The sequence below is a fragment of the Oncorhynchus keta genome, chromosome 36 (genome assembly GCF_023373465.1).
Source record: "Oncorhynchus keta strain PuntledgeMale-10-30-2019 chromosome 36, Oket_V2, whole genome shotgun sequence".
In the NCBI taxonomy this organism is placed as follows: domain Eukaryota; kingdom Metazoa; phylum Chordata; class Actinopteri; order Salmoniformes; family Salmonidae; genus Oncorhynchus; species Oncorhynchus keta.
The window spans coordinates 26,989,778-27,015,193 of record NC_068456.1 but is presented as its reverse complement, the minus strand read 5'-3'; the positions used below and the strand labels follow the sequence as shown (position 1 = coordinate 27,015,193).

General features: G+C 43.7%; 1 protein-coding gene across 1 annotated transcript in view; it reads right to left on the bottom strand.

The window, feature by feature from the left end:
* LOC118369854 (leucine-rich melanocyte differentiation-associated protein-like) overlaps window positions 1-25,416 on the bottom strand; it is a 522,398-nt gene that overhangs the window by 164,595 nt on the left and 332,387 nt on the right. Inside the window, exon 5 of the mRNA XM_052498736.1 lies at window positions 24,755-24,887. Within this exon, the coding sequence (XP_052354696.1) occupies window positions 24,755-24,887 (133 nt within the window). The remainder of the gene's footprint in view (window positions 1-24,754; window positions 24,888-25,416) is intronic.

The window sequence follows — 25,416 nt, the reverse complement described above, 5'->3', positions numbered from 1 at the left end:
TGTAACTCAGACACAGAACTAGTCCTAACTACTGTACTGTAACTCAGACATAGAACTAGTCCTAACTACTGTAACTCAGACACAGAACTAGTCCTAAATACTGTACTGTATGGTACTGGTACTCAGACATAGAACTAGTCCTAACTAAATGCACGCACACAAGCATGCACACGTGCATGCCCGACATCAGTGCCCAACCTCACTAATGCTCTCGTGGCTGATGGAGGCAAGTCCCCGCAGCAATGTTCCAACATTTACTGTAGTGGAAAGCCTTCCCAGAAGAGTGGAGGCTGTTATAGCAGCAAAGGGGACACCAACTCCATATTACTGACCATGATTTTGGAATGAGATGTTTGATGAGCAGGTGATCACATACTTTTGGTCATGTAGTGTATCACACAGTATACTTCCTGTCACCATAGAACATGGAGATATATCATACAGTCTACTTCCTGTCACCATGAACATGGAAATAGATCATACAGTCTACTTCATGTCACCATGAACATGGAAATACATCATACAGTCTACTTCCTGTCACCATGAACATGGAAATATATCATACAGTCTACTTCCCGTCACCATGAACATTGAAAGATATCATACAGTCTACTTCCTGTCACCATAAACATGGAGATATATCATACAATCTACTTCCTGTCACCATAAACATGGAGATATATCATACAATCTACTTCCTGTCACCATAAACATGGAGAGATATCATACAGTCTACTTCCTGTCACCTTGAACATGGAGTGATATCATACAGTCTACTTCCTGCCACCACGAGATCACAGCAATCAGTCCCAACAAATGAAGACATCTTGTTGTGAACATTGTAGTGTTAGATTAGATGACAGCTGGTCACTGGATTCACTTGGTTTCTATGACAGGTCCAGTTACTAATGGACCAGACGGGATGCAGAAAAACACCAAACAGGCAAGTGAGACACAGAGAGGTCACTGAATTTGAAGGTTACCCCCATCAAACAGCGAATCGAAACAAACGCTCAGGTGTGTTATTCTCTGTCAAGACAGTGTCTTAATAATGCAGAGTTAACACAGACTAAATAACCGTGTCTCCCCATGCACTGACAGCTTCAGAAATAATTGACCAGCATGCTGCAAACGGAGACGCGCTCGGCAGAGAATTCAATCCGACGGCTGACAGACACCATTGAGCATGTCACTAGATTTTTGCATGAATACACAAAGCAATATCAGGTCCGGGATAGAAGCGTAGGAGCTCCTGCTTGGTATTTGCGATTGCATCTCTGAGGGTAAATGACTTGGGACTCCCAGTCGTCTACGCTAGTTAACTAAGTTCCTGACGGCGCCCTGCCTCGCTGGAAAGTACCTGGATTTACTGGCTGTCAAAATCATGAGGGATTGTTTCTTTTTCTTCTCTCAGCTTCTTTCTATTCTTCTAATAACTGGCAGCCTCTCAGACTAAAAATCTCCTATCCAATATCTCCTCAAAGCTTGGTGAGAACATCTCCTTCAAGACAAAGACAAACAGACCCAAATGGACACAAAGAAACGTGACCTTATGAGAAGGGCTGACTGGAAATGTGTAATGTCATCCACGTGTTCCAAGGATCTCAAGCAGGATGGAAAAATAGAAAGTTAGGGCTTAGTAAACCATTTGCAAACACAGTTTTCCATTATTCTGACTAAAACATTGCGCATTGAGGACCAAACAGTTATCCACTATTCTGACTATAGCTTTGATCATTGAGGACCAAACAGTTATCCACTATTCTGACTATAGCTTTGATCATTGAGGACCAAACAGTTATCCACTATTCTGACTATAGCTTTGATCATTGAGGACCAAACAGTTATCCACTATTCTGACTATAGCTTTGATCATTGAGGACCAAACAGTTATCCACTATTCTGACTATAGCTTTGATCATTGAGGACCAAACAGTTATCCACTATTCTGACTATAGCTTTGATCATTGAGGACCAAACAGTTATCCACTATTCTGACTATAGCTTTGATCATTGAGGACCAAACAGTTATCCACTATTCTGACTATAGCTTTGATCATTGAGGACCAAACAGTTATCCACTATTCTGACTATAGCTTTGATCATTGAGGACCAAACAGTTATCCACTATTCTGACTATAGCTTTGATCATTGAGGAATGAATACACATACAGTACACGTGACCTGTCATATTGTTGTCATATACATGTAAATCATTCACTTTCCGACACAAACCTCCTGCAACAACAAAACCTCAACCTTCCCAACGGGGCCACAGAGAAAACTGGTACCTCAGCAGACAAAGCCCTACATTGACCTGCCAGAGAGTGAGCTGCCAGGGATAGCGACAGAGATGACAATAGCTCAGTGGCGGTGTGAAGAACCCTGCCTTGGAGCTATGCTGTGTAGTAGAACAATACCTCCCTACATGAAAACTCAGCCACCAAGGAGCTCAACACCGTCTGCTTTAAAAAGTTCACAATGCTGCGCCATGGTCTGTCTCTCCTTCTTTATTTCTTCCCTTTCTTTTCTCTGTTTTGTGTGTTTCTGTGTTTTCTAATCAGGCTGCGGCTCAGTGGCAGAGGGGCTGGGGCAGAGGGGCTGGGGTAGAGGGGCTGGGCAGAGGGTCTGGGATAGAGGGGCTGGGGAGGAGGGGCTGGGGCAGAGGGGCTGGGGCAGAGGGGCTGGGGTAGAGGGGCTGGGGCAGAGGGGCTGGGGTAGAGGGGCTGGGGTAGAGGGGCTGGGGTAGAGGGGCTGGGGCAGAGGGGCTGGGGAAGAGGGGCTGGGGTAGAGGGGCTGGGGAAGAGGGGCTGGGGCAGAGGGGCTGGGGTAGAGGGATTGGGGGCAGAGCGGCTGGGGAGGAGGGGCTGGGGAGGAGGGGCTGGGGAGGAAAGGCTGGGGCAGAGGGGCTGGGGAAGAGGGGCTGGGGTAGAGGGGGCTAGGGAGGAGGGGCTGGGGCAGAGGGGCTGGGGCAGAGGGGGTGGGGTGGAGGGGCTGGGGAAGAGGGGCTGGGGCAGAGGGGCTGGGGTAGAGGGATTGGGGGCAGAGCGGCTGGGGTAGAGGGGCTGGGGAGGAGGGGCTGGGGATGAGAGGGGCTGGGGCAGAGGGGCTGGGGAAGAGGGGCTGGGTCAGAGGGCTGGGTCAGAGGGGCTGGGTGGGTGGGGCTGGGGCAGAAGGGCTGGGGCAGAGGGGCTGGGGAGAGGGGCTGGGGCAGAGGGGCTGGGGCAGAGGGGCTGGAGAAGAGGGGCTAGGGAAGAAGGGCTGGAGAAGAGGGGCTGGGGAGGGGCTGGAGAAGAGGGGCTGGGGAGGGGCTGGAAAAGAGGGGCTAGGGAAGAGGGGCAGGGGCAGGGACAGAGGGGCTGGGGAAGAGGGGCTGGGGCAGAAGGGCTGGGGCAGAGGGGCTGGAGAAGAGGGGCTGGGGCAGAGGGGCTGGGGAAGAGGGGCTGGGGAAGAGGGGCTGGGGAAGAGGGGCTGGGGAAGAGGGGCTGGGGCTATCGTGGTCTCCATAATGACAGTAGAAACTCTACTAAATGGTGTAATCTATCAGTTCTGCCATTCAGGGTGATTGATTAGATCCTGTCACAGGCTGTAAAGTGACACATTAGAATAGTTTGGTTAACAATGCCTATAGCTCGCTGGTATGGGGCCGTTGGCTGCTGCCTGCCTAGCTGCCACACAGCAATGATTAATGTGTTGTCAGCCTGTAATCCCACACCCACGCTTAATGAGGCAGGAATGTATCATCTTTACAGAGTGGCAGATGTCAGGAGAGGGAAAGGAATCCAAGTGGTTGGAAACAATATACTTTTTCTCGCCGCGCCTGACGTGTCTGACAAGCTTTAAAAGCCACAAAGAGGGCCTGTGTAAGCACAAACTTCAATTGAGGGGACTTTCATTTTGGCATCTTCCCCTCCCTCCCTCCCTCCAGAAAGTCAACAACTGCTATTGAGAGCAGAGAGTTTCACATACAGATGCATGATCTTAATTTGACCAGTTTCTCACAGCAGGAAATTATTCCTGCAGCAAAAGGAAATGTGAATTATTGTGTAGATTATAATTAATGGACATTTTTATTGTGGTTGATACATTTTTAGTTAGGGCAAATCAAGTCTGACATTTTAAAGTGGAAATGACAAACTATAGAAGCCTTATTTAAAACTCCTGCAACAACAGGGTGATCTAATTAAGATCCTACAACTGTAGCTCCACATCAGTGACTCACCAAAGTAAATGTTTTTTTTTAAAAACCTACTATACAACAAGAGTTAAAAGTCAATACAAGGACATTATGTCAATCATCACTTTTGTTAAATGAGTTTTAGGATCCCCATACACATGATATAGGCCTACAGCTCATTCTGTTAACTACATTGAAGACAATAATCAAAATAATAATTTAAAAACCACAAAAACACACATATCCTCCAATCCTAATCAAACAGATTATGAGCTATACAGTTGCAACATGATGTGTATCAGCTAGAGCATGAAGACATACTTATAACTCACAGAGGTACCATTTGCATTGTCTGATGAAATCTTAGGCAGGATTACTATACCGACGCTAACTAGACCTGGAATGCTCCCGCACATTGGCTAACCGGACTATCTGCATTGTGTCCTGCCATCCACCAGCCCCTCTTTTACGCTACTGCTACTCTCTGTTTATCATATATGCATAGTCACTTTAACTATACATTCATGTACATACTACCTCAATTGGGCCGACCAACCAGTGCTCTCGCACATTGGCTTACCTGGGCTATCTGCATTGTGTCCTGCCATCCACCAGCCCCTCTTTTACGCTACTGCTACTCTCTGTTTATCATATATGCATAGTCACTTTAACTATACATTCATGTACATACTACCTCAATTGGGCCGACCAACCAGTGCTCTCGCACATTGGCTTACCTGGGCTATCTGCATTGTGTCCTGCCATCCACCAGCCCCTCTTTTACGCTGCTGCTACTCTCTGTTTATCATATATGCATAGTCACTTTAACTATACATTCATGTACATACTACCTCAATTGGGCCGACCAACCAGTGCTCTCGCACATTGGCTTACCTGGACTATCTGCATTGTGTCCCGCCACCCACCACCCCCTCTTTTACGCTACTGCTACTCTCTGTTTATCATAGATGCATAGTCACTTTAACCATATCTACATGTACATACTACCTCAATCAGCCTGACTAACCGGTGTCTGTATGTAGCCTCACTATTCTTATAGCCTCACTACTGTATAAAGCCTCGCTACTGTTATTTTTCACTGTCTTTTTACTGTTGTTTTATTTCTTTACTTACCTACTGTTCACCTGATACTTTTTTTGCACTGTTGGTTAGAGCCTGTAAGTAAGCATTTCACTGTAAGGTCTACCTACACCTGTTGTATTCAGCACACGCGACAAATAAACTTGGTTTTGATTTGAGACTACAGAGGAAATTAAGGATCTAACTGCTTAATTAACAATAGCAACTCTGGTACTTTTTGCATTCGTGTGAAACTGAAATGTTGACTAAACAGTAATTCCCCTATCAACTAAAGGAGATAGATATACAGTGCGTTCGGAAAAGTATTCAGACCACATGACTTTTTCCACATTATGTTACTGCCAGGGGGCAGGTAGTCTAATGGTTGGAGCGTTGGGCCAGTAACTGAAAGGTTGCTGGATTGAATCCCCGTGCTGAAAAGGTACAAATCTGTGGTTCTGCCCTGAACAAGGCAGTTAACCCTCATTGTAAGAATTTATAAATAAGAATAAATAAGAATTTGTTCTTCACTGACTTGCCTAGTTAAATAAAGGTTAAATAAAAAATAGAAACAATTATTGTAAAATGTATTTATAATCTACACACAATTCCCCATTATGACAAAGCAAAAACATGTTTGTAGAAATTTTAGCAAATTTATTTCAAATAAAAAAACAGAAATATTTACATAAGTATTCAGACCCTTTGCTATGAGACTCGAAATTGAGCTCAGGTGCATCCTGTTTCCATTGATCATCCTTGAGATGTTTCTACATCTTGATTGGAGTCCACCTGTGGTAAATTCAATTTATTGGACAAGATTTAGAAAGGCACATACCTCTCTATATAAGGTCCCACAGGTGACAGCGCATGTTAGAGCAAAATCTAAGCCATGAGGTCGAAGGATATGTCCGTAGAGCTCCGAGACATGATTGTGTCAAGGCACCTATCTGGGGAAGAGTACCAAAACATTTCTGCAGCATTGAATGTCTCCAAGAATACAGTGGCCTCCATCATTCTTAAATGGAAGAAGTTTGGAACTCTTCCTAGAGCTGGCCGCCCGGCCAAACTGAGCAATCAGGGAAGAAGGGCCTTTGTCAGGGAGGTGACCAAGAACCTGATGGTCACTCTGACAGAGCTCCAGAGTTCTGTGGATATGGAAGAACCTTCCAGAAAGACAACCATATCTGCAGCACTCCACCAATCAGGCCTTTATGGTAGAGTAGACAGATGGAAGCCGCTCCTCAGTAGAAGGAACATAAAAGCCCGATTGGAGTTTGCCAAAAGGCACCTAAAGACTCTCAGACCATGAGAAACAAGATTCTCTGGTCTGATGAAACCAAGATTGAACTCTTTGGCCTGAATGGAAAGTGTCACATCCTGAGGAAACCTGGCACCATCCCTACGGTGAAGCGTGGTGGTGACAGCATCATGCTGTGGGGATATTTTTCAGTGGCAGGGAATGATAGACTAGTCAGGATCGAGGGAAAGATGAACTGAGAAAAGTACAGAGAGATCCTTGATGAAAACTTGCTCCACAGCGATCAGGACCTCAGACTGTGGCGAAGGTTAACCTTCCAACAGAACAACAACCCTAAGCACACAGCCAAAACAATGCAGGAGTGGCTTCGGGACAAGTCTCTGAATGTCCTTGAGTGGCCCAGCAAGAGCCCGGATTGGAACCCAATTGAACATCTTTGGAGAGACCTGAAAATAGCTGTGCAGCAATGCTCCCCATCCAACCTGACAGAGCTTGAGAGGATCTGCAGAGAAGAATGGGAGAAACTCCCCAAATACAGGTGTGCCAAGCTTGTAGCGTCACACCCAAGAAGACTCGGGGATGTAATCCCTGCCAAAGACGCTTCAAAGTACTGAGTAAAGGGTCTGAATACTTATGTAAATGTGATATCAGTTTTTATTTTTAATCCTTTAGCAAAAATATTTTAAAAACTTTGCATTTTCATTACGGGGTATTTTGTGTAGATTGAAGGAAAAAAACTATTTAATACATTTTAGAATACGTCTGTAAAGTAACATGTGGAAAAAGTCAAGGGGTCTGAATACTTTCCGAATGCACTGTATAATAGATAAATGATCCATCTCTGACAGAGAGATCCAGCTCCTGGTATGGCCCAGGGAAACAACAGCATTAGCTACAGACCCAAGCCCTTCAGAACCCAACCATCTGTCTCTCATTAGCCAGGCAACAGATCAGCATTACAAGGGACTAACACAGACACAATCACCAGAGACTAACACAGAGTACAGCAACAAGCTTGTACTTTGTAATGACTAACAACATAATTGAATAAGTCCTGTCATTGAAGTGAAGCTATAGTTAAGCATTAGATAAACAGACTGTCAATGTCAACTAGTCAATCTTAACCCAACTCAAGTGTTGTTGATATGAGAAGGAAATACCAGAATACAGGCTCGTTCAGTGTATGTTTGAAAAGGACCATAACGGAAATAAGGAAAAACCTCTGTTTTATAATCAATTATGTTAAATCACTTTGGTGGTTTGAATTGCATTTTTTAAAATGTCAACATCAATCTAGCCCTCAAGAATAACTGTTTCTGCATACAGTAGAGCTTGGATGGTTTTGTGGGGGCGTGAGGTAAAATGAGAAGGGATCAGTTTGAGCGAGAGAGAGACCTGTTGCCACAAGAAGGTATAATGATGGGACGGTAGGTCGGAAGTAGGTGCAGGTGAAACGGGAGAGTGACATAAAGGGGAGGACATGATGAAGGTAATGGAGTCTAGGTGTGAGTCATAATGATGAGTGCCAGGTGTGTGCCATGATTTCCAGGACTGGTGGTTAGTATTCCGGCGACGTCAAGCCGGAGCAGATGTGACAGTACTGCGCGGCTCCTGCCCCAGGGCAATGCCAACCAGGAGGACGACCCGGGGACGTGGAGCGGGTCGATCTGGGCAGCGAAGGTGGAAATCACGGATGATGTTGGAATCCAGAATTTCCTCCACTGGAACCCAACAACACTCCTCATGGCCATACCCCTCCCAGTCCAGCAGAGATCTGACAGCATTCGCTGGACTGCCCTCGGTGTCCAGGGTGGTTGATGGGGTGTCGTGGGGGACAGCATCAGGTAGAGGACCAGGAACCACTGGCCTGAGAAGGGAAACAAGGGTGTGATACGGTAGTGACTGGGCAGTTGTAACCTATACGTCACCTCGTTGGAAGGGAATCAACCCAGTGGAGGAGTGACGCAGCAAATTCTGTGCGTACTTTGCCCGTGGAAGGAATCGTGCCCACTCACCCTGCCGGTCCAGACAGTGACTCCTCGGGAATCTCCCCAGCTCCTGGTTCATCCTCTCCACCTACTCGTTGGACTGAGGCCAGTACCTGGAAGTGAGGCTGACCACGACCATGAGCTTCTCCATGAAGGCCCTCCATACTTGTGATGTGACTTGGGTGCCACGATCAGAGACGATGTCCTTCAGAAGGCCATAATGCCATAAGACCTGCTGGAAGAGTGCCTCAGTGACCTGGAGGGCAGTGGTTAGACCAGGAAGAGGGATTAAATGACATGATTTAGAAAATCTATCCACTTCCAGCAGAATGGTGGTGAAACCTTCAGAGGGGAGATCGGTTACAAAGTCAAAGGATAGAGAGACCAGGGTCACTGAGGCACGGGAAGCGGAAGGAGCTTCCCTGCTTGAGCATTCAGAGGAGACTTAGTTTGGAAACACAGAACAGGAGTTGACATGGCGCAGGATGTCACACTAAGGTGGGCCACCAGTATATCTCAGCGATGGAGTGGATGGTGCGAGAAATACCTGGATATCCAGCGACGACTGCTGTGTGTGCCCATGTCAGCAGCCGATCCCTTATCCATGTGGGAATGTATGTAGATGCGCTCTGCTGTGTGTGCCCAGGTCAGCAGCCGATCCCTTATCCTTGTGGGAATGTATGTAGATGCGCTCGGGAGGACAGTTCAGGGGAACGGGCTCCCTCTCCAGAGCCTGGCGGATGTCCACATCTACGTCCCAGACCGCAGGAGCTACAACGCGGGAGGATGGGAAGCAGGTCCTCCGGCATTCAAGTGACCAGTCTGTGATTCTCATCCTCAACCATGAAATGGTGGGGTTATGGTGTTGAAGCCAAGGGATGATCTTGTGAACTGGTGATGAAGAAGGTGATATTCTCCTGATTGGACTCCACGTGAGGGCTAGTTGTTGGGTGATGGTTCCGGATCCTAGAGGGCGACAGTCGAGACCTTAAACCGGAAAAGGGGAGGAGAGCGTTTAGGTAGTAATATTGAGAGGAGGCAAGGGTCTGATCCATAAAGTTCCTCACGGCGCCGGAATCCACTAAAGCTGTAGATACAAGGCATGAGGGACTGTCAACCAGAGTGATGGGTCTATACAGGAACAGGAAGAGCAGTGAACCCCGGATTCTGAAGTAACGGACACCGCTGGTGCTTGTGCCCTCCCTGGCCACAGTACAGACAGAGCCCCAGGTAATCTTGTTGTTAATCTAACCAAAGTGTCCGATATCAAATAGGCTTTACAGCGAAAGCACCACAAACGATTATGTTAGGTCACCGCCAAGTCACAGAAAAATGCTGCCATTTTCCCAGCCAAAGAGAGGAGTCACAAAATGCACAAATAGAGATAAAATTAATCACTAACCATTGATGACCTTCATCAGATGACACTCATAGGACTTCATGTTACATAATACATGTATGTTCTCTTCGATAAAGAGCATATTTATATCAAAAACTCTTAGTATACATTGGCGCGTTATGTTCACTAGTTCCAAAAACATCTGGTGACATTACAGAGAGCCACATCAGCTGACAGAAATACTCATTATAAATGTTGATGAAAATACAAGTGTTAGATATGGAAATATAGATGAACTTCTCCTTAATGCAACTGCTGTGTTAGATTTCAAAAAATTTTACGGAAAAAGCAAACCATGCAATAATCTGAGAACGGCGCTCAGAAAACAAATAGATATATCCGCCATGTTGGAGTCAACAGAAATCAGAAATAACATTATAAATATTCACTTACCTTTGATGATCTTCATCAGAATGCACTCCCAGGAATCTCAGTTCAAACATTTAATGCGTTCACTGGTTGCAGACGAAATGTCAAAAAGTTCCGTTACTGTCCGTAGAAACATGTCAAACGATGTATGGAATCAATCTTAGGGATATTTTTACCATAAAACTTCAATAATATTCCAACCAGAGAAAAGGAGCGCGAGCTACCTCTCATGTGAAATGCGTGTAACCTTCACGTGACTGCTGGCAGACCTCTGACATATGAGTTCTGTTATACTCACAGACATCATTCAAACAGTTTTAGAAACTTCAGAGTGTTTTCTATCAAATACTACTAATAATATGCATATATTAGCAACTGGGACTGAGAAGCAGGTAGTTTACTCTGGGCACCTTTTCATCCAAGCTACTCAATACTGCCCCTGTAGCCATAAGAAGTTAAGGCATGTCGGTTAGGACATCTACTTTGTGCATGACACAAGTAATTTTTCCAACAATTGTTTACAGACAGATTATTTCATTTATAATTCACGGTATCACAATTCCAGTGGGTCAGAAGTTCACATACACTAAGTTGACTGTGCCTTTAAACAGCTTGGAATAAAATGTAGATTAATTACTTAAAAATCATACAATGTGATTTTCTGGATTTTTGTTTTAGATTCCATCTCTCACTGTTGAAGTGTACATATGATAACATTTACAGACCACTACATGCTTTGTAAGTAGGAAAACCTGCAAAATCGCCAGTGTATCAAATACTTATTCTCCCCACTGTATGTTGGTTAAGTATGATCAATGGTGTTAAGGGACAGTTTAATTTGAGTGGAAACGTTATACTTGACAGCCTTTTCCTGTGTCTTAAAGAGACAGATCCTAGAGCAGCAACAATGCAGAAGGAAGAACATTTACATTCTCATTGGCTTATTATCATTATTATATCTGGTACAGTTCTGGAACATGATGTACTTTTTTGATGTTAAAACCTCAAGCTCAATATTATGATAATGATAAAGAAGTCTACAAATACTTGGATTTTACTGACGTGAATAAAAGTAGCAGAGCTTATGCAAGCATTATTATTATTTGTCAAATTTGTAAAAAAAAAACTGTATTTAAAATACAGGGGGAAAAAAGACCACATTATTATTGCCCAGCCTTGGACAGCTTTCAAACTAAAACACTAAATGCATGAGACATCGAGACAACAAACGGTTCACCACAATGGCATTGTCCCCATTTTCTTCATACCAAAACCCAGAGAGGAACATCTGCAAATATAAAAGCAGTACCAGTCAGAAACACTATCCGAGCCCTTAAAAACATCTATTGGTTTTTATACGGTAATTCATTTAAAGGTGCTTTAAAGTAGTACAGTGTGTTTATGATGCCTGTGATGTGATTTATAAGAATACTGAGTCACTCCCTCTGATTACAGTTGTTTGCATGCACCGTTGCCCTCGAGGGTGACCTCACAAGTCACAGCTACCAAATCGCATAAAATGCAGAACTTTTCCCTCTGTTTTCAAAGCTGGTCGGTCCAAACACTGAGTGAACGAGCCGACGCTGAGCCGACACTTCAGGTCCAGAGACTGTAAGAACCGACAGACAACAGAGGGAGACTGTGTGATCCATGCCGTCCCTGACATGTGGAAGACAATTCTTTCATGTGTTTCAGTTTCTGACTGAAGAGTGCAGGGAGAGAGAGTTAGAAAGTAGTGCTGGATATTTCCTGTTGCCTAAATACTTGAAACGAAAACCTCAATAACAAGATGATTATAGAGACGTACTATAACAAGCATGAATGGTCATGTTCTGAACTGGCCTGTCACAATTAAAAGAGAGAGAGATTAAAAGAGAACAGAGATTCATCTCTGTTATGGCTCTGTTGTTTTCAGTGAATTGCATTGTCTGGAGTCCATCAGAATGCCATCCATAACATGAATTAACAAGGCCCAAACACGGCGAACAGTATTGTGTGGTATGTCACGCTTAAACATCTGGTTGCTTTTTTTCTGTATTTTCTTTTTTCCAAATGTAGAAGCTGTATAACCTGTAAAGTATCCGTCACTAAATCGTATTATTCTTAATACCTATTTACTAAATCGAATTATTCCTAATACCTATTTACTAAATTGAATTTTTCTTAACACGTTACTTCAAAATTTAGAACAGTGTATCATAAATATCAACAATGTCTCAAAGGATAATAATGATGTACTTCAATCAATCTATATCCAAACCTTATGTGAGAATGGAAAAGAAAACATCCAGTACTTGAGTGTTAGCACAAGCTAGTCTGAGGCCAATACAGGGTAGGACTCATGACATGGAAACACATCATCTATCATTAGAGTTGCAAAAATCTTTCGGGAAATCCTAATTGGATGTTCTGCTTATTCCCTACTGATTCTGGAAATTTTTTACCAGATTTTCTGGAAAACCAGGAAATGTAGGAAAATGTACTGGAGTTTTGCTCCTCTATTCACCAAATTGTCCTGACTTATAACCTATACAGAAGAAGAAAACATTGGACATGATAATAATAATAACCTTTATTTAACTAGGCAAGTCAGTTCAGAACAAATTCTTATTTACAATGATGGCCTACACCGGCCAAACCCAGACGACGCTGGGCCAATTGTGCGCCGCCCTTTGGGACTCCCAATCACGGCCGCTTGTGATACAGCCTAGATTCGAACCAGGGTGTCTGTAGTGATGCCTCAAGCACTGAGGTGCAGTGCCTTAGACTGCTGCACCACTCAGGAGCCCCAAAAGTAATAATATAATTGAAATATTTTCATAAATCTGGAAATATATCAATTACTAGGCTGAGAGAAAACAGTATGAAAAATTTGCTTTCACAGCAATTTGTTTGGTAGTATGTTCTTGTTGTTCTTGTTGAGAAGCATATTCTGGAATGTATCCATTAAAATGATTCAGCAAACCCACTACATCCTCAAAGCGCTATCAACTGTATTTGTCACATGTGCTCAATACATCATGTGTAGACCTTACTGTGAAATGCCTCCTTAACCAACAGTGCAGTTCAAGAAATAAAGTTAAGAGAACATTTACATAATAAACTAAAGTAAAACATAATAAAAAGTAACACAATAAAATAACAATAATGAGGCTATATACAGGGTACCCTGTGGCCATTTGATTAATTATTCAGTAGTCTTATGGTTTGGGGGTAGAAGCTGCTAAGGAGTCTTTTGGTCCTAGACTTGGCACTCCGGTACCGCTTGCCATGTGGTAGCAGAGAAAACAGTCTATGACTTGGGTGACTGGGGTCTTTGACACATTTTTGGGCTTTCCTCGAACATCGCCTAGTATATAGGTCCTGGATGGCAGGATGGCTTTTGGTCTAGGCTGTCCGGGAGGATGCTGTTGATGTGAGCCATAACCAACCCTTCAAAACACTTCATGGCTACAAACGTGAGTGCTACGGGCGGTAATCATTTAGGCAGGTTACCTTCACATCCTTTGGGCACAGGTACTATGGTCTGCTTTAAACATAAGTATTACAGACTCGGTCAGGGAGAGGTTGAAAATGTCAGTGAAGACACTTGCCAGTTGGTCCGCGCATACTTTGAGTACACGTCCTCGTAATCCGTCTGGCCCCGCAGCTTTGTGAATGTAAACCCGTTTAAAGGTCTTGCTAACATCGGATAGCGAGAACTTTATCACACAGTCGTCCAGTACAGCCGGTGCTCTCATGTATGCTTCAGTGTTGCTTGCCTCGAAGAGAGCATAAAAGGCATTTAGCTTGTCTGCTAGGCTCACGTCACTGGGCAGCAACTTTTCTTCATGCAAATGATGGGGATTTTGGCCCGTTCCCTGGATAGCAGTGTATCCTTCATGTCAGACTCGTTAAAGAAAAAGTCTTCTTCCAGTTCGAGGTGAGTAATCGCTGTTCTGATGTCCAGAAGAGACGGTAGCAGCAACATTATGTACAACATTTGTAAAAACATAAGTTGCAAACACGAAAAAACAAACAAAAAGCCCAGTTGGTTAGGAGCACGTAAAGCGTCAGCCACCCCCCCGGCACCATTCTACCATCCATTCTATTGCATGTTGTTTGTTATGTTTGAAGATTAATAATGTGAAAAATGCCACAAGATCATGTGTAGGCCTATAATACACAATCATGGCTCTCAAATCATGTGGTCTACTTCAGATATTTGGACTGCTTTCCTCTGTGCAAACTTAAAGTGAACCACTGCAGAGTAAAGCAGGTTAACATCAGCGGAGGGAAAAACAGAACTGAAAAGAACCACTTGAGGACTTTCCTGGCTCTGTCACTGTCGATTCCACTGAAGAGCCGTCACCCTGAGAGCAAGGGCTCATGGGAGACGAGAGCTGGCTCTAACTGCCCAGCGACGCAGTCTGCTTCACATTACACGCAGGATGTGGGGAGAATAACTCATGTCCTGGGCTCTAATATCAAGTCAAACTCTCTAACCGAGCAAACTGTAGTGACATCCATGGAACCATTATACCCCTGACGTAGCTACCAAGCTGTGTTTAGTGGTAGGGGACTGAGCGTTTACTTCCTTCACTGTGAAATGTACTTTAACATGCAGGACAGGGAGTAAAATCTTATAATACCGGTCAAATCCGACATGGCTTCTCTGAGTGGCGCCCAGGATTGCAGAAATACAGAACGGGATTTCAGAGTGTTTTGATAGACCTGGTCAGTTTAACTCAAGGTTTCAACAACATGATGAGGGCTTGGTGGTGGTGAAGCAGGGTATTATCTCCAGGCCCGAGCAGTCTAAATGTCTCTATGCGGTCTAGAGCCATCGCATTCCATGACCTTCAAGTCCTCAAAGAGAATTATCACATAATGGCATTCCAACACGCCCAATTTCCCAAAATACAGCTCAAAGCATTCCCACTCTCTGCATCTCTCTTCTCTGTGTCTGTCTGTCTGTTGCGGTCTGGGAAAAAACACTTCAATGGCCTTCACTCAATTTACTTGTTTATTTCAGGTATTTGGCCATCCCTCTTCCCTCTTCTGTCTCATACTCCCTTTGATTCTATTAGTCTCTCTCTCTACTTTAAAAAAATGTATCCCTCCCTCCCTCTATATATGTCTCTCTCTCTCTCTCTCTGTTTGTCCCATTGCTCATCCTCTCCGCTCAGGAAATCCAATAAGACAGAGACCCAATCACGCTGTCTTCATAACTATGGTGGAGGAAGATGACCTCCCGAGCTAGTATTATAAACATAAACAACAACACAATGAGACACTGAGGGTGTTATGTATTTCTAAGGCCAAGTGGTGCATGAAAATACACTAAATTATCCTCAGGCAGACAACTTATCCACACATAAAACTACTTTTACTGCACTTACTGTGTTTTATACGATTTTGCTGGGCATAGTCTACAGGCCATACTAAAGTACAGATGTTCTATCTTAAATTGATCACTGTTGTTGCGGATACTTTTCCTGCACGGCAGGAAATGCAAATTGTAGTCTATTCAAGGTTCAGAAAGGTTTTTAATTTCCACTTTAAAACAAAAAAATGTCCATTAATTATTATACAAATAATAATTCACATTTCCTGTTGCTGTAGGATTATTTTCCTGCTGTGAGAAATTGGTCAAATTAAGATAGCACACTTGTATGATTGTCAAACCCAATATAGGTTTGACATTGACATCACCCAACGCCGAACAGAGTTACAACAAATACATCAAATACAAAAAATACATCAGTCTTATACCAGATAGGACTTGTTTTTTATATGCGTGCTTTCTCTAAATGTTCCCCCGAAAACATTGAGCAGACATCCAGCTCTCTGGACATGATTTAGTAGACTTGGAAAAAGTTCAGAATGTTGGAGAAGTGGATATGATTTAGTAGACTTGGAAAAGGTTAGGGCTAGGCACCCTTTTCTCATCTGAATTGACAACCGCAATCTGGAGTACATCTGGGCAGCGAGGAGACTGAACCCTCGCCAGGCAAGGTGGGCCATGACGCATTGTTCTGGCTGTATGACACAGAGGAGCGGCCCATGGATCCCACTCCCATACTCCCCGCCTCCTACCTGGTGGCGCCGGTAGTGTGGGAGCTGGATGCGGACATTGAGCAGGCGTTATGTGCAGAGCCGGCTCCCCTCCAGTGTCCAGCTGGGCGTCTGTACGTTCCGTCTGCTGTCCGCGACCGTCTGATCTATTGGGCCCACACGTCACCCTCCTCTGGTCATCCTGCAATAGGTCAGACGGTGCGCTGTCTTAGTGGGAAGTACTGGTGGCCCACTTTGGCTAAGGATGTGAGGGTTTATGTTTCCTACTGCTCGGTGTATACCCAGTGTAAAGCTCCCAGGCCCCTGCCCAGAGGTAAGCTACACCCCTTACCCGTTCCACAACAGCCATGGTCGCACCTGTCGGTAGATTTCCTGACCGATCTTCCTCCCTCACAGGGTAACACCACGATCCTGTCGTCTCCTCCCGTTGCCCGGTCTCTCTACGGCCCTACAGACTGCGGAGGCCTTGTTTACACACGTCTCCGGCACTACGAGGTGCCAGAGGATATAGTGTCTGATCGGGGTCCCCAGTTCACGTCTAGGTTCTGGAGGGCGTTCATGGAACGTCTGGGGATCTCGGTCAGCCTTACCTCAGGTTTTCACCCCGAGAGTAAAGGGCAGGTGGAGAGAGTTAACCAGGACGTGGGTATGTTTCTGAGGTCCTATTGCCAGGACCGGCCGGGGGAGTGGACAGCGTTCGTGCCCTGGGCAGCGATGGCCCAGAACTCGCTCCACCACTCCTCCACTGGCCTCTGTCCCTTCCAGTGTGTATTGGGGTATCAGCTGGTTCTGGCTCCTTGGCATCAGAGTCAGACCGAGGCTCCTGCGGTGGATGACTGGTCCAGCATGCAGAGGAAACATGGGACTCCCCCCATGTTCACCTTCAGCATGCCGTGCTGCGCCAGAAAGTTGCCGCAGACCGTCACCGCAGCGAGGCCTCTGTGTTCGCACCGGGGGAACGGGTCTAGCTCTCGACCCCAAACCTGCACCTCCGCCTGCCCTGTCGGAAGCTGGGTCTACGGTTTGTGGGGCCATTTATAGTCCGGAGGAGAGTGAACGAGGTTAGTTAAAGGTTACAGCTTCCCCCCAATTACCTCAGGCCGGTGGTGACTGGCCCGCTCCAGGAATCCGAGGTGCGGGAGGTTCCTCCATCCCCGCTGGGCATCAATGGGGCCCTGGCGTACTCTGTTCGTTCCATACTGGATTCGAGTACCTCGTGGACTGGGAGGAGTATGGTCCGGAGGAGAGATGATGGGTTCTGGTGGAGGAGGGGGGTACTGTAACGACTTCCGCTGAAGTTGTTCCCTCTCCTTATTCGGGCGGTGTTCAGCGGTCGACGTCACCGACCTTCTAGTCATCGCTGATCCATTTTAAATTTTCCATTGGTTTTGTCTTGTCTTCCATCACACCTGGTACATGTTGTGTATTTAACCTTTTGCCTGTAGGGGGCAGTATTTTAGTTTTTGGCTAAAAAACGTACCCATTTGAAACTGCCTATTTCTCAGCCCCAGAAACAAGAATATGCATATAATTGTCAGATTACGATATAAAACACTCTAAAGTTTCCAAAACTGTAAAAATATTGTCTGTGAGTATAACATAACTGATATTGCAGGCGAAAGCCTGAGGATAATCCAATCAGGAAGTGCCTCTTATTTTGAAACTTCTCTGTTCCTATGCATGCCTATCCTCCATTTAAAGGCATATCAACCAGAGTCCTTTTTCTATGGCTTTCCTAAGGTGTCAACAGTCTTTAGACATAGTTTCAGGCTTTTATTTTGAAAAATGAGCGTGAAGGATCACATTGAGTAAGTGGATAGGTGGGGGCTCTCAGAGCGAGTTTTGTGCAACTGAGTAAAGCGGCCATTGTTTCTCCCGATGTTATTGAAAAAGCTACACACTCGGTTGATATATTATCGAATATATATTTTAAAAACAACTTGAGGATTGATTATAAAAAAACGTTTGACATGTTTCTGTGGACATTCTGGATATTTTTGGAATATACGTCTGCGTTGTGGTGACCGCTCTTTCCTGTGGATTTCTGAACATAATGGGACAAACAAACGTCGGTATTTTGGGTATAAAAATAATCTTTATGGAACAAAAGGAACATTTGTTGTGTAACTGGGAGTCTCGTGAGTGAAAACATCCAAAGATCAAAGGTAAACGATTCCTTTGATTGCTTTTCTGATTTTCGAGACCAAGCTTCCTGATGCTAAGTGTACATAATGCTATGCTAGGCTATTGATAAACTTACACAAACGCTTGGATTGCTTTCGCTGTAAAGATTTTGTCATTTCAAAATCTGAGACGACAGGTGGATTAACAAAAGGCTAAACTGTGTTTTGCAAAATTGCACTTGTGATTTCATGAATATGAATATTTTTTAGTAATATCATTTGACTGTTGCGCTATGCTATTCAGCGGTTGCTGACGAAAATGATCCCGCTTAACGGGATGGGTAGCGCCCCTCTGTTTCCCATCATGTCTTTGTAAGTGTATGTGTACGTCTGTACTGGTGTGTATTTACCCCTCTGTTCCCCCTCATGTCTTTGTCAGTGATTGTTTATTGTAAGTGTATGTCTGTACTGGTGTGTATTTAACCCTCTGTTCCCCATCATGTCTTTGTCAGTGATTGTTTATTGTAAGTGTATGTCTGTACTGGTGTGTATTTAACCCTCTGTTCCCCATCATGTCTTTGTCAGTGATTGTTTATTGTAAGTGTATGTCTGTACTGGTGTGTATTTAACCCTCTGTTCCCCATCATGTCTTTGTCAGTGATTGTTTATTGTAAGTGTATGTGTACGTCTGTACTGGTGTGTATTTACCCCTCTGTTCCCCATCATGTCTTTGACAGTGATTGTTTATTGTAAGTGTATGTCTGTACTGGTGTGTATTTAACCCTCTGTTCCCCATCATGTCTTTGTAAGTGTATGTGTACGTCTGTACTGGTGTGTATTTACCCCTCTGTTCCCCATCATGTCTTTGTCAGTGATTGTTTATTGTAAGTGTATGTGTACGTCTGTACTGGTGTGTATTTAACCCCCTGTTCCCCATCATGTCTTTGTCAGTGATTGTTTATTGTAAGTGTAAGTGTATGTCTGTACTGGTGTGTATTTACCCCTCTGTTCCCCATCATGTCTTTGTCAGTGATTGTTTATTGTAAGTGTATGTCTGTACTGGTGTGTATTTAACCCTCTGTTCCCCATCATGTCTTTGTCAGTGATTGTTTATTGTAAGTGTACGTCTGTACTGGTGTGTATTTAACCCTCTGTTCCCCATCATGTCTTTGTCAGTGATTGTTTATTGTAAGTGTATGTCTGTACTGGTGTGTATTTAACCCTCTGTTCCCCCTCATGTCCTTGTCAGTGATTGTTTATTGTAAGTGTACGTCTGTACTGGTGTGTATTTAACCCTCTGTTTCCCATCATGTCTTTGTCAGTGATTGTTTATTGTAAGTGTATGTGTACGTCTGTACTGGTGTGTATTTAACCCTCTGTTCCCCATCATGTCTTTGACAGTGATTGTTTATTGTAAGTGTATGTCTGTACTGGTGTGTATTTAACCCTCTGTTCCCCATCATGTCTTTGTCAGTGATTGTTTATTGTAAGTGTATGTCTGTACTGGTGTGTATTTAACCCTCTGTTCCCCATCATGTCCTTGTCAGTGATTGTTTATTGTAAGTGTACGTCTGTACTGGTGTGTATTTACCCCTCTGTTTCCCATCATGTCTTTGTCAGTGATTGTTTATTGTAAGTGTATGTGTACTTCTGTACTGGTGTGTATTTACCCCTCTGTTCCCCATCATGTCTTTGACAGTGATTGTTTATTGTAAGTGTATGTCTGTACTGGTGTGTATTTAACCCTCTGTTCCCCATCATGTCTTTGTCAGTGATTGTTTATTGTAAGTGTATGTCTGTACTGGTGTGTATTTAACCCTCTGTTCCCCATCATGTCTTTGTAAGTGTATGTGTACTTCTGTACTGGTGTGTATTTACCCCTCTGTTCCCCATCATGTCTTTGACAGTGATTGTTTATTGTAAGTGTATGTCTGTACTGGTGTGTATTTAACCCTCTGTTCCCCATCATGTCTTTGTCAGTGATTGTTTATTGTAAGTGTATGTGTACGTCTGTACTGCGTCGGGTTATGTTACCCATTGATTTTTGTTATTATGTTTTCCAGTGTTTTTTTTTTGTAAATAAACTGTGCCGTTGGAAACACAGTTATTTCTCTCCTCCTTCTCTGCCGCCAGTTAAACACCCTTACACTCTGTGTGTGGAGTAAAGGTGGTATAGAGTTTTATCCCCCTCTGGTTGCACATTTAACATGCTAGTAGAAATTGGGTAAAAAGGATGCAAGTTTCCCTGCATTCGAGTCTTCGACCACTAGGAGTGTCACCTCTGGATGAGCATTTTCTTGTTTGCTTATAGCCTTACACAGCTCATTGAGTGCGGTCTTCATGCCAGCATCGGTTTGTGGTGGTAGATAGACAGCTACTAAAAATATAGATGAAAACTCTTAGTGTGTAAATAGTTACATGAGATACTATTAGATTGCGTGCTCCAGCTGTTTAAAAGTATACACAGACCGCCACCCCTTGTCTTACCAGAGGCGGCTGTTCTATCATACCGATGCAACGTAATCCCCACCAGCTGTATGTTATTGAAGTCGTCGTTCAGCCACGACTCAACATATTTAAGTGTTTAATGTCCCAGCCTTGCTAATGATTCAGTACTACACAAATATGTTTAATTATTTATTTACTAGCTAACTAAATAATAAGGATAACATAAATAAACAGGATAACATACACACTTATTACATGAGACAAAGTTCCCGAGCGGACTTTTACAAAATGGTGGCTTTTTACACAACAACATGAAAAGGGGGAAAGAGAGAGAGAAGACACTTATCGTCAATAATTTTCAGAACTATTCTCACAGTAATCATAAAGTTTGCACACAAACTGCCGCCCGTTTGGAATAAGAAATCATGAATGTATTTTTGTGAGTGCCTTTGTTTGCCGTTTATCTCTGTCGTAACCGGCCCTCATTAGGAAGGTTGTTGGCCTTTTAGCGGCAAGCTGTATTTCTCTGATTGTCCAAAAGGGGTCTCCCTTTTCCTGTCTTCTACTATTGTTCACTCTGGAAGACAGCTAGCCAGCCGTGTCGACCGTTCCCATTGGTGATGAGCATAGTAGGATAGTCTCACTTAGGTTCGCTTTTCAAGAAAATATTTGACTCAAATCAGCTAATCAGCTGTTTCAGTGATTGTTTAAGAGGGGGGTTTGTTTTCCCCATCGTGTTGGTTTCAGGATTTGGACCACGATGGACATGACCAGCAGCTCGCCGTGTCTCTGGTCTAAAGGAAGGTGAGTTTATTTCTTCACCTCGTGTTGAGGTTAAACGTTCCAACTATTTCAAACGTGTAGCTCCCGCCTTACGTTTCCTGGTCTAATGTTAATCTCTGTTGGTAATCATTTTAGGCACTCTGGCCAAAGGGCACGGTTCTGTCGGTCTGACATGCTCTCTGACCTTATCTTAACAAATGTACTGTCATCCTTTTTCATATCATATGCACAACATATTGGATAGAAACTTGACCTATAAAGGGGATATACTTTCCAAGTTACAGTATTTCGTCCATACAATTTTTAATGACATCACAAAATGAAAACCAATATGACATTAGTTTTCTATAGCTCCCCGCTGACCATTCCCCACATTCTTGTGTTAGAATTGTTGCTCCATTATTCACATTTGACCGTGTTAGAGTTTCGGGGGGGAAAAATCTGTTAACAAAGAACATTCCTTGGGTTTAACACTGGGGGAAATAAAGTCTCCTTCTCCTGTAATTTACAACAGGGTGGGAACTGTCGACCATCCAGCAGCTCCCTCCCCCCCTCTGTGGGCGAGAGAGAAGCCTGGTGACGGTCATCCCCCACCTGTCTTATCTGACTCATTCTGATCAGTCATGACACTTCTTTAACTTTGATTGTACCCCAAACATTGGTATTCAGAAACAACCACAGTATTTACACAGTAACTCTCATAGAAAGAGAGAGAGTGTGAGGGAGAAGAGAAGAGAGGGAGAGAGGAGAGAATATAGTGAGACTAGAGAGAGAGGATTAATTAGTGTTAATATTTTTGTTCAGTGTAATTACTGTCCAGTGTAACTGTGCTACAGTAACCCCAGAAACCAGGCTCCTGTGTTATGAAGGGACGCCCCACTGTACGAGACATAAAAGAAAACACAAATGTCTAATTACACCATCATCATCTCTTCCTCCCTAATGCCTCGTTTGTCTGCACCACTCGTTAATTGGTGACCCGCACGATTGGTCAGAAACCCAATGGTTCTGATGATGGAGCCAATTAAATGGCGGGGAGGCAGGGTGTACACGTGCCCCGCCGAGAGGGTTATGGCTGCCACATCATGCTTCATCGGACTCAAAACAAACTGTTATGGTGGAAACCAACACCGCAAGAGTCAAGGACCCAAGCACGGGATGGGACGTTTAGAACCACACGAGCCCAACTCTCACTCTCATCACGGTCGCTGTATCACTTTAAACAAACAACTTATAAAGGCTTTGTGGAGTATTCATAGGTCTTCATAAGTCCTACATAGATACTTCACAAATCACTTATGAGCAAAGTCCAACTACATAAAAGGTGTATGAAGTCTGTATAAAGGTTACACAGTATATTGAGTCAAAGGCTACTAAGGTGCAGCAGAAAAAAACAGTGTACTGCACTGTAGAAAGTGTGTTATCTACAGTATTTAAGTAAAGGGAGATATACATAATGGAACATTTCTATCTGATAATGTACATAGCATGTTTTGCTATTTACTCTGACACAAACACATAGAAATCAACTAGCTTGATAATCTTCAGCCATATATAACTCTGTGACAACAGAAGCAAGCGTTGCTGCTACATTGGCAAGGCTATGTAAATATACTGTAATCCTCCAAAGTGACTTTTGCCTGCCAACAAGCATTGTTAAAGCACTCTGCTTCTTTTCATATGAAGTGGATGAGCAGTGTTTTTATTCTACTCCTCTAAATCTAGCAAACATGCCAGAATGGGGTTAACTTATTTCCTTGTTTTCTTTTCTTGCTCTGCCAATTGCACGTTGAATCAAGAGAAAAGAGTCATATGAACAGACACTAAAACACTGGAATATTTTGTCTGAAATTATAAATATTTCATTTTTTTCCATACACCCTGTATTTCTACCTGATTTCTCCATGTAACACTCAGTCTGTTCGAAATGCATCATGCCTCGTCATTGGTTGGCTTTGTTCTTACCTCCCAGACTGCTCTCAGTCTGTAAGGCCCTGGGGACCTTGGGACAGGGCAGCCTCGCTGATCCAACCAGTAAATATTTAATGACCTTGTAATTACATGGAATCAAATCTTAGCAAAGCTATTCATTTACACCCCTCTGAAAGAGGAGGGAGGGAGGAGAGGAGGAAAGGGAGATGAGGGGAGAAGGGTGAGGAGGGTTACATCTATGAAATCCCAAACTATAATTAGTCTGGCCCTAACGAGCGAGGGAGGAATAAGTGCATGGTTGAGAAAAATGAAGCGTGTACGTGAGATGTCGCTCCAATGGCCAGCGCTGTCATGCTCCGCGACGCTGCTGCGACCAGACAGCCGCCCGTCCACTTTGATCTGGGCTTATGCATACGGAATGAGGTCAGACCGTGGTCACATACACAGAGAGACACACACAAGCATACACACACACACACACTCATTAAAGAGAGTCCCCTCGGAGGGAGGGAGAGGGGGCACGGTAAGGGCTTCTGTTCAAAGGGCTACCACACCAGGACCCCTGCAACGGGAGACTGACACTCAGACACGGATGAAGAAAGGAGGACAGGAAGGAATGAAAGAGAAGGAGGGGGGTTCACTGCTCATACACATCACTTAATTACGGTCTTAATAGGGTTAGATGGATTAGACAAATGATTGACCCCAACGCGAGGTGAGGGAACTATTATATAATCAGCTATATCAGAGATATAGGATCTCTCTCATCACACTGCTAATGAGGGGGACTCCATTCAACCCTCTGAATGGCTGAAAAAGAAACAACTAGTTCTTTATTTCCTGATAGGTTCCATGAACTGGGCAGTGAATGTTTTTTGTTGTCTCTTTATTCACTTACTGTACTCTAGTTTCTCTGGACTGGAAAGCCCTAAATATCTTATCTTATCTTCTCCTGGATGAAGAGCCAGTACCTCCTATCAGGAATGTAACACCTCATTCAGTTACATACTTCAGGACACTTTATAGTGTATCTAACTTTCAATTGAGATTGTCCATTGGAAGTGCTTGTTATTCCAGGGCCAGGCCTAATCTGTGTCCGGAAAAGCAGCGGTATTATAATTTAAAGCGTGCACTCACCACCATGTCTGATGACTTGGGTTTAACCACCTTCATGAAGGCTCCCCGTGCCTCAGCCTCCTGCTGTTCTGTCTTACAAACCTTCCTAGTGTCTAGGAACTTTAGGGTGGGTAGCTTGTGCAGAACAAAGTACCTGAGGAAAAACACACACACGCAAAAATGTTGGTAACACTTTTTGCTAACAGATATGACATAAAATATGATCTACAAGAGATGTACTTTACGTATTACACCATGAAATGTCTCAGTTGACTGTACACCAAAACATATAACACACACTTTACTTTATAGAATAGGGGAATTAACAATATTGACAGAAAAACAAACAAATGTATACATATGATGATTTGAGTAAAAAGTCCTATATTACGATAGAAACTGAACACATCTAGTGAATACATAATCAAACCACAAGATGTGTATATATTGTAGTTAAACATCATCTTTCAGAGCTTAACAACTTGTTCATATCCACGTACAAAAGCTATTATGCAAATGAAATGACAGAAATTCCAATTTGTAAAACGGGACATATCAACAAACAACTTGAAAAGACTCCTTGTTTACTTAGTAGAGATATAATGGCCATGCCATCTATCCTTCCATGCAATAACCTTCAAAGTTGATCAAAATAAGGGCAGAAATATAAATAGAACGAAAGG